Genomic DNA, 10231 nt, shown 5'->3' on the forward strand with positions numbered 1-10231 from the left:
GCGCCTGCTCGCGCTCAAACAAGGCAAGCGGAGTGTGGCTGATTTCTCTATTGACTTCCTCACCTTGGCTGAACAGACAATGTGGGGGGAGGAGGCTCCTAAGAGCACTTTGCTTTCTAATGTTAACGAAGAAATAAAGAAAGAACTGATGCTTCGTGAACTGCCTTCTTCCCTAGACGCGCTTATGACTCTGTGCGTCCGGTTGGATGACCGCGTGCGCGCACACCGGAGCGCACACACACGGACGGGACAGGAATCACTGGAGTATCACGGGGCCTCTCCTGCCGGCCGCGGGCCGCGCGACTCCGACACCTGTGATGAGGAGGAGCCCATGCAGCTTGGACGCTCGCGGCTGACGCCTGCAGAGCGCCAGCGCCGTCTGGCCGCCGGTGAGTGCGTCTATTGCAGCTGTAAGGGTCACTCTGTCTCCTCGTGCCCGACGCTGGCAAAAGGGCGCGCTCACCAGTGATTGAGAGGGTGCTGGTGGGCGATCTGTCTAGTAAAAACCCTCTCCCCAGACTTCTCTTACCAGCCAAACTTCGAGTACAATCTGTTTTTCACTCGCTTTCAGTACTCATTGACTCTGGGGCTGAGCAGAACTTTATTGACACCTCGCTCGCTGCCAAACTGAACATCGCCTTGGAGCCCTTGTCGTGCCCTCTCCGCGTGCACGCGCTCTCTGGTCACCGCCTGCCCGATATCACTCATGTCTCGGAATTCCTTTCGCTGTCTCTCTCGGACAATCACATGGAGAGGATTTGTTTCTTTGCATTCACGGCTCCGCTCACCCCGCTGGTTCTCGGTCACCCCTGGCTGGTGCTCCATAACCCGCACATTGACTGGGAGAAAGGTGACATCCTAGGTTGGAGTGTGAATTGTCACATGTCTTGCCTTCGGGCGGCCACGTCACCCGTTCCGCTTCTGCCCTCTGGTTCGCCGTCCGACCCCCCGGATCTTTCGGCGGTCCCGCGGGTCTATCATGACTTGCGAGGCGTGTTCTGCAAGGATCGGGCGCGGTCCCTTCCCCCCCACCGCCCGTATGACTGCGCTATCGATCTCCTTCCGGGGGCTCCGTTGCCGTCTAGCCGCCTGTACAGCCTCTCCCAGCCGGAGCGGGTCGCTATGGAACGTTACATCTCTGAGTCGCTTGCTGCGGGCTTGATCCGTCCCTCCTCCTCCCCGGTTGCGGCTGGGTTCTTCTTCGTGGACAAGAAGGATGGTTCGTTGCGCCCGTGTATCGATTATCGGGGCCTTAATCTGATCACTGTCAGGAACAGGTATCCTTTGCCGCTGCTTTCCTCTGCTTTTGAGCTGCTCCAGGGCATGACTGTTTTTACTAAGCTGGACCTGCGCAACGCCTACCACCTGGTTCGCATCAGGGAGGGGGATGAGTGGAAGACGGCCTTCAATACTCACCAGGGGCACTTTAAGTACCTTGTTATGCCCTTCGGCCTCACCAACGCTCCCGCGGTTTTTCAAACCATGGTGAACGAGGTGCTTCGTGACTTTGTTAATCGCTGTGTCTTTGTGTACTTGGATGATATTCTCATCTTTTCTAAGACGCTCGCGGAACATCAGGTGCATGTGAGACAGGTCCTGCAACGCCTCTTGGAGAACCGGCTGTTTGTGAAGGGGGAGAAGTGAGTTCCACGTGCCTGCAGTAGCTTTCCTGGGCTATATAGTTGCGAGGGGAAATCTACGGACTGACCCTGGAAAGGTGCGTGTGGTGGTTGAATGGCCTGTTCCTCCTGATCGCCGCCAACTGCAACGTTTTCTGGGATTCGCTAATTTCTACAGGAGATTCATTCGCGATTTTAGTAGGATCTCCCTCCCTCTCACTAAACTCACCTCTCCGAAGGTTCCTTTTCAGCGGGATCCTGCCACTCAGCGAGCCTTCGCCCAGCTCAAGGAGAGGTTTTCCTCGGCACCCATCCTCCGGCAACCGGACCTCACACGGCAGTTTGTGGTGGAAGTCGACGCTTCTGACTCCGGGGTGGGGGCGGTTCTCTCGCAACAAGAGGACGGTAAGCTTCACCCGTGTGCTTTCTTCTCTCGCCGTCTCTCGCCCGCAGAAAGCAATTACAACGTCCGGGATCGGGAACTCTTGGCCATAAAACTCGCCCTGGAGGAATGGAGACATTGGCTGGAGGGAGCTGCTCACCCGTTCATTGTTTGGACGGATCACAAGAACCTGGAGTACATCCGTTCGGCCAGACGTCTCAGTTCTCGGCAAGCCAGGTGGGCATTGTTCTTTGCTCGCTTTGATTTCACCACCACCTACAGGCCAGGATCTCGCAACGTGAAGCCAGACGCCCTGTCCCGGCAGTTTTCCACCACGGAGGAGGAGTCGGACCCCGAACCCATTCTGCCGGCGGCCTGGGTGGTTGGAGCCGTTTCCTGGGAGATTGAATCCCTCATTCAGGAGGCACAAGAGACTGAACCGGATCCTGGTACTGGCCCGACTGGCCGCCTCTTCGTCCCCTCGGCGGTCCACTCCCAGGTACTCCAGTGGGCTCACACTGCTCGTTTCTCATGTCACCCCGGGGTCCTCCGCACCCTGTCCTTCCTTCGACGCTACTTCTGGTGGCCCACCATGGCGAGGGACGTCAGGGAGTTTGTGTCCGCCTGTCCGACCTGCGCCCAGAACAAGCGGTCAAACCAACCGCCGTCGGGCCGTCTTCTGCCTCTCCCTACGCCGGCCCGACCATGGTCACACATCGCTCTAGACTTCATCACTGGACTGCCTCCCTCTGCAGGTTACACCGCTATACTAACTATCATCGACCGTTTCTCTAAGGCCGCACACTTTGTCGCCCTTCCTAAACTCCCTACTGCTCTGGAGACGGCTCGGCTCCTCACCTCACATGTGTTCAGGCTCCACGGGATCCCTGAGGACATCGTCTCGGACAGAGGACCACAATTCACTTCCCGAGTATGGAAGGAATTTTGCACCGCGCTGGGAGCCAAGGTCAGCCTCTCTTCCGGTTTCCACCCGCAGAGCAACGGACAGTCCGAACGGGCTAACCAGGAGTTGGAAGCTGCCCTCCGGTGTGTTGCCTCCCACAATCAATCAACCTGGAGTGAACAGCTGCCATGGATTGAATACGCCCACAACAGCCACACCTCCGCCGCCACGGGCAGGTCACCCTTTGAGGCATCCCTGGGCTACCAACCACCCCTGCTCCCAGCTGTCGAAGGTGAGCACTCTGTCCCCTCTGTTCAGGCTCACCTCCGCAGGTGCCGCCGGGCCTGGCGTGCTACTCGGGCCGCTCTACTCCGCACTAAGGAGCGCAACAAAGCCCTCGCTGACCGCCACCGGACACCGGCCCCTGAATACTCCGTCGGTCAACAGGTATGGCTGTCTACCCGTTTTGTGCCGTTACGGACAGAGTCTAGGAAGCTGTCACCTCAGTTCATTGGCCCCTTTCCCGTAGACTCCATTGTCAACCCTGTGTCCGTTCGCCTCAAGCTGCCACGTACCATGCGGATACTGTTGACCATAATATCCTATTAGAGCGTTAGAACATGCTGTAGGTATTACCATATGTACTGCACTGCAGTGGTTTGTATCATATCTATCTAATAGACTCCAGTTTGTGCATGTAAATGGAGAGTCCTCTTCACACACTGAGGTTAATTATGGAGTTCCACAGGGTTCAGTGCTAGGACCAATTCTGTTTACATTATACATGCTTCCCTTAGGCAGCATCATTAGAAGACATAGCATACATTTACACTGCTATGCAGATGACACCCAGCTCTATCTGTCCATGAAGCCAGATAACACACACCAATGAGTTAAACTGCAGGAATGTCTTAAAGACATAAAGACCTGGATGGCCGCTAACTTTCTGCTTCTTAATTCAGATAAAACTGAGGTTATTGTACTCAGCCCTGAAAATCTTAGAAATATGGTATCTAACCAGATTCTTACTCTGGATGGCATTACCTTGGCCTCCAGTAACGCTGTGAGGAACCTTGGAGTCATTTTTGACCAGGACATGTCCTTCAATGCACATATTAAACAAATATGTAAGACTGCTTTCTTCCATTTGTGCAACATCTCTAATGTTAGAAATATCCTGTCTCAGAGTGACGCTGAAAAACTAGTTCATGCATTTATTACTTCCAGGCTGGACTACTGTAATTCATTATTATCAGGAAGTCCTAAAAACTCCCTGAAAAGCCTTCAGCTAATCCAAAATGCTGCAGCAAGAGTCCTGACAGGGACTAGAAAGAGAGAGCAGATTGCTCCTGTTTTGGCTTCACTTCACTGGCTTCCTGTTAAATCCAGAATTCAAAATCCTGCTCCTCACATACAAGGTCTTAAATAATCAGGCCCCATCTTATCTTAATGACCTTGTAGTACCATATCACCCTATTAGGTTTCTTCCTGTTAAAAGGGAGTTTTTCCTTCCCACTGTTGCCAAAGTGCTGCTCATAGGGGGTCATATGATTGTTGGGTTTTTCTCTGTATCTATGAAGCGCCTTGAGGCGACTTTTGTTGTGATTTGGCGCTATATAAATAAAATTGAATTGAAGTTAATTGTGGAATATTTAGTAGTGAGGAAATTTCATGACTGGACTTGTAGCACAGGTAGCATCCTATCACCTGACCTCACAAGGGACTATACTGATGCAAATTAGCTTTAGCTAACTTTGGTAAAATGCACTGAACAGCAACATTTGTGTTAATATTGTACATTAATACTTTCTTAAATAACATTAATTAAGTAATATTGATAATCACATCTCACACTGGAATTTACTGAGAACGGGTTGTTCTAAGTTGTTTTCTAATGTTTGTAGTCTCCATGCTGATAACTGAATTCCGTTATTTGGACTGGTGTGTATGATACGTTTGGCAACATATTGCATATTAAAAATTTAGGATACCTGGCTGTTTGTAGACTGTCCACACATCTAACTTAAAGGATCCGACAGAGAAACTCCTCAGCATTTTAGAGTGTAAAACCTGGAGAGAGAATGAAGGCAGAATTAAAATTACTTAAAAGCTAAACTGTGGATTTTTGAACCAATCGTTTAGGGATGCCAGAAACGTTTCGCTGCAGTCTTTACCCACCGTCAGCTTGATCACTTTGTCGAAGAAGACATCTTTGAGGGCAAAAAAGTCAAACACGAAATACTGATGGAAAGAAATGACAGGACAGGGTGACAGATTGTGTTAATGCACAGTAAACTATTGTACTGATGCACAGCTGGTTCAAATGGGTTCTTTTTGTTTATTTTTATTTTTACCTCATTGTAAAAAGGAGCATTGGTTCCTTCCTTGACTGATGTCTGTTTCTTCTCATCACCAATCTCTATCACTATGCTCGGGTCAATGTTTTCCCCCACAAGCTGTCTGGCCTCTGTGATATTAATGGCAATCTATGAGCCAGATAAACAATAGCATGTGTTATTAGAGCATGTGTTCCCATCAGGGTTAAGACAATTGTCCAGTTTACATACAACTGAAAATATGAAATACCAGCACTCACATTTCTCAGTACATTAAAAGAAACACATCTAGTAGACTACCAGCGAATTGTGGATGCGATTACCTGGAAGCTCTGGGGTTTCGCTTCACTGTCCTGAATGCGAGTATTCAGTTTGGACCTATGGAAAGAGAGTCAGAGACAAATGAGGTTATTGCTAGTAGAGAAACACAGTTCAGGTGTATTTAGGCACACGGTTACTTCTCTAGTTGGCTATTGTTTCTACAATTAAATATTACAGTGAAGGAAATAATTATTTGATCACCTGCTGAATTTTTAAGTTGGCTTACTTCCAAAAACTTAAAAATTTTCAATTTTTATAGTATTTTCATTTTGATGGAGAAGGACATCAACCAAAACTCCAAAAAAATAAATGTAAAGTAAGACTATAATTAGCTAAGAGCACGGTGGCACAGTGGTTAGCACTGTTGCCGCACAGCAAGAAGGTCCTGAGTTCAATTCCACCATCAGGCCGGGGTCTTTCTGTGAGGAGTTTGCATGTTCTCCCCGTGTTTGCGTGGGTTCTCTCCGGGTACTCCGGCTTCCTCCCACTGTCCAAAGATATGCACTTAGTGGGGATAGGTTAATTGGATAATCCAAATTGCCCATAGGTGTGAATGTGCGAGTGAATGTGAGTGCGAATGGTTGTCTGTCACTGTGTGTTAGCCCTGCGACAGACTGGCGACCTGTCCAGGGTGTACCCCGCCTCTCGCCCTATGACAGCTGGGATAGGCTCCAGCGCCCCCCGCGACCCTGAAAAGGATAAGCGGACGCGAATGGATGGATGGATGGACCTGAGTCCAGCGATGGGTTTTTAGGTAATGGTTTAACTACCGCCAGCTTGAAAGCCCGTGGTACGTAGCTGATAGCATAGACAGGCTGATCATATTTAAGATTAACTGTTGGTAGGACGTCTTTGATCAATCTTGAAATGGAGGCTAAAAGACTCCAGTGTTATCCTCTGTGCTGTTGCAAGCTGGGCAGCACATTGAGGGTCACTAAGATACTCAAAAAAACGGATCCTTAAGGACAGTAACCCTTTGGAGTGTGGAGCTGGACTCTCCAACAGCGGTGCTAGAGAGGGCAATGTTGTCCAGTCCAGCAGCTTTCAAGACGTCTACAGGAGAGAGTATCTGTAGAGCGAGGAGTCGGCTAAAACCCCTCCTGAGATGGATGCAAACCTGGTGACCAACTACAAGAAACACTGTACCGCTGTGCATACCAACAATTTATAACTTTTATGTTATACAATGAAACTACCATAAAATTAGAGACTGTTCGTTTCTTTCTCAGAGAGCTAACTTATCAATTCACTGGGAGAGGAAAGGATTATTTCCCCCATTGTCGGGTTCATAACATCTTCTTTTATTGACCCAGTTCCAACCCCAAAATGTTGTTACCACCAGTCACCACTGACGCATAATATTTTCCTAGAAGTGTTACCATGGAAACACCTGTGTAGACAGAGATAATCTGATTGGTACTGTAAGCATGAAAACTCGTACCTGTTAGTGTTCGGGATTGTTCTGGTTCTTGCTGCAGATTGTTTTGGTTTATCGTCAGTGTTTTCTCCCTCCAGTAGGAGAGAAGCTTCAGGAGCGGCCTCCACCTCACTGTCTATAAGCATAAACAAACAATTTCAGGATTCTTTCCTGACTGAAAAGATCTTAAAGGCCAGTCAGTAGTGATAGTTTGGTGGAATTGTGTGTACATGAAAAATGCGCAACCATGCGCATATACTGTTTTTGCATGAGTGCCCCCATCCCCTTTGTCTCTGGCCACATGTCTTTATTAGTTTATTGTAATGCTTTAATTTGATTCAGTTCTGCTGCCTATTATTCAATTAATTTAGTCTTTTTCAAAAATAACCCTAAAGCTCCTCTTGGTATTTTCAACTCCTTCTTATTTTTGTAATTCATTTGTGGATCTTAAACGTCTCAGGTTTTCAAGTTTTGCATCTGTTCAAAATGTAAGTGAAAAAATTAAAATGGGTTTATTCTTCTTGAAAGTAACGTTGTGCTAATCTGTTTATTTACATGGTGTAAACGTCTGATGTGAGCATTGTTTCCAAAAGTTAAAGTAACACTCACTTAAATTTAAGTCCAGACGTTATCACATAGAGCAACATACACATTACAGTAACTAAATGTGTAACCCTGCTGAAGAAGCTGACGACTCAGAGCAACAAGGAGCGAGATCCAGCTATCGTGAAAGGCATGTAACTGAAAAGGGCAAAGAAATGAAGGAATATGAGGCAAAGAAAAATGACATGTCATTGTGCAAATTTTAAATTAATTTTAAAATAATTTAAATTTTGAACTCAATCTATTACTTTTGGATTAGCTCAGTACCACGATTCATTAGATAATTTAGATTTTCCTAAAGGTGAAGTGAGTATATTTCTTTTCTATTCTTTTTAATGCTGGATCAAGAAGGCAGCCATCACCCATCTTTAACGCACGCAAGATGACAGGAAAGATACGCACATAAAAGTCACAGTAGTACAAGAATTTCCAAGTAGAAGAGAGTAAACATCAGACAGTGGTTATTGTAGTGCTACCATACACATCAGTCACTGTAATGTTGGCTTGTGTATGTGTCTTATTTATAGCTGAGATATATACTGTGAAGAGCAGATGATAATGAAATCCTCCTCAAACCACTTGTAACACACAGTTAATTCTGAAACTGAAACATGAATGTGACAACTACTTTTTAAAAAGGAATTTAGGAGAAAAAAAACCTCATAATTAACTCATTCACTGCCAGCCATTGGCAGTGAATGAGTTAAACCCATTGACTCATTCACTGCAATTGACGGCTATAGACGTCAATGGCAGTGAATGAGTTAAAAACCATAACACTAGATTTGTTATAGTAATTCAACTCCCTACTTACTGAGTTTAAAGCTGCCTGTCATGGTACTGAAATAGACAAGAAACATGTTTTGAGATGGATTTTATTTGATTGTTAATTTGAAACCTAAACGGAGTTTGTGCATCTGTTTTATTTATAAAAGACCAAAAGCTGCTGCACACGTTTTTAATTATTGAGCTCTGTCTCTCTGCGTGTGAGTGTGTTTACAATGTGATGTTCAGATGTGTGTTAATCAAACAGTTTATAAAAAATATCAGCAGGTTATGGCCTTGAATGGAATATGTGTAAAGGTCTGTTTTTCGTTTATTGATATAAGCCTGTACAGCTACAGCTAGTGTCCAGTAGAGGGCTCTGTCGCTTAGTTAGTGGCAAGCTGCACTTCAAGCTCAGACCGCATTTTGTGGTGCACATGTGCCGGTAGGCAGCTCTCAATGAAGCGTGAAGCAGCGTGATACCGAACTATCGCGACATTAACACATTGCAGCCCTTGGAACTAAAAGATGTATTTTGTATTTCTGTTTAGTTTTCACGGTGTATTGGCACACCTCAGCACTGTTAGATTCTGAATGAATCTTGAAGTGGAAATATTCCTTGGTCTGGGGGACTGCTACAGTGAAAACTCAGTCGCTGAGTGAAGGCTAGTTGCTAACCCCATGCCAGATGAGTGCAGCCTGTCAAGCAGGGTCCGTGTGTCAGCTGTGAGAGACTTTTACACCAGTCAAGATCATCATTCGTTGCCTTCCTCTACTTTGAACTCTGATGGTCACCTTACAAAGGTGCAGGTATTACACCCATTAAGGACTTTGCTGATAACAAAGTTACAAAGTTAAAATGTCTGCACACTAATTCAGAGTTACTTTCCTTAAATATTTTTGTGGTGTACAGCCTTAAAGTCTGTGAAGACTCATCCAGGTCATCGTAGTCAAAGGAGCTTGCAAAGAAAAGCGTTTGGACTTCTTTAAGTTGCTTGAAGACGTTTCACCTCTCATCCAAGAAGCTTCTTCAGTTCTAAGGTCAAATGGTGGAGAGTCCCAGATATAAACCTAGTGGGAGTTTCCCCCCACAGAGGGACAAAAGGACCCCTGATGATCCTCTAATCGCCTGAGCCAAGGTGGGAAACTGGGTGTGGGTCACAATCAGCCAGAGTTTCGGGTGAGTTCATTGTGAAACCTGGCCCCACCTTATCATGCGAATTCCTGAGGTCAGATGGCCCAGGATGTGAGTGGGCGTTAAGGCGTCTGGGGAGGGATCTCAAAACTGGATTATAGATGGCAGACAGTTGGTGTCATAAGCCCCGCCCTCTGTTCAAAGATGGTCGCTCACAGTGGACATAGATGCTTCTTTCACTCCTCTTTCAAACCCTCTGTCTGGGGGGGGGGGTGTAGAGGAAAAACATTATATATATATATATATATATATATATATATATATATATATATATATATATATATATGTATGTATATATATATATATATATATATATATATATATATATATATATATATATATATGTAGTATATACATTGGGTGAATGTAAGTTTTGCTTCCCCTTTGTCCTGTTATGTCCAATTAGTCCCAGCGGTGTTTCTATCTGTTCCCTATCGTCTGGTTATCCGGTGTATTTAAGTCCTCAGTCTTCCCCCGTTTCTTGTCACATCCTCATTAGCTGTGTGTTCCTCGCTCATCATGTTTTATCATGTCATGTCATATCCTCACTTTTTAGGTCATTTTTCCTAGTTTGAGTTTTTGTTTTATTTCTACTGCTCGTGTGCTGTGTTTCTCAGTTTGCTTTTGCCAGTGAATAAAAGCTGTTTGGGTCCAACCTCTGCCTGCCACACAGCAAACCTTGATAAATA

General features: G+C 46.1%; 1 protein-coding gene across 1 annotated transcript in view; it reads right to left on the minus strand.

Annotated features, from left to right (window-relative positions):
• Positions 1-7125, minus strand: part of fer1l6 (fer-1 like family member 6) — a gene marked incomplete at its 5' end in the record, with an annotated part of 80373 nt that extends 73248 nt beyond the window's left edge. Inside the window, 5 exons of the mRNA XM_080903106.1 lie at positions 4897-4975; positions 5084-5146; positions 5260-5391; positions 5565-5619; positions 7004-7125. Of these exons, the coding sequence (XP_080759232.1) occupies positions 4897-4975; positions 5084-5146; positions 5260-5391; positions 5565-5619; positions 7004-7125 (451 nt within the window). The remainder of the gene's footprint in view (positions 1-4896; positions 4976-5083; positions 5147-5259; positions 5392-5564; positions 5620-7003) is intronic.
• Positions 7126-10231: the final 3106 nt, after the last annotated feature.

The sequence above is a fragment of the Rhamphochromis sp. 'chilingali' genome (assembly GCF_963969265.1).
Source record: "Rhamphochromis sp. 'chilingali' genome assembly, chromosome: 14".
Lineage (NCBI taxonomy): Eukaryota > Metazoa > Chordata > Actinopteri > Cichliformes > Cichlidae > Rhamphochromis > Rhamphochromis sp. 'chilingali'.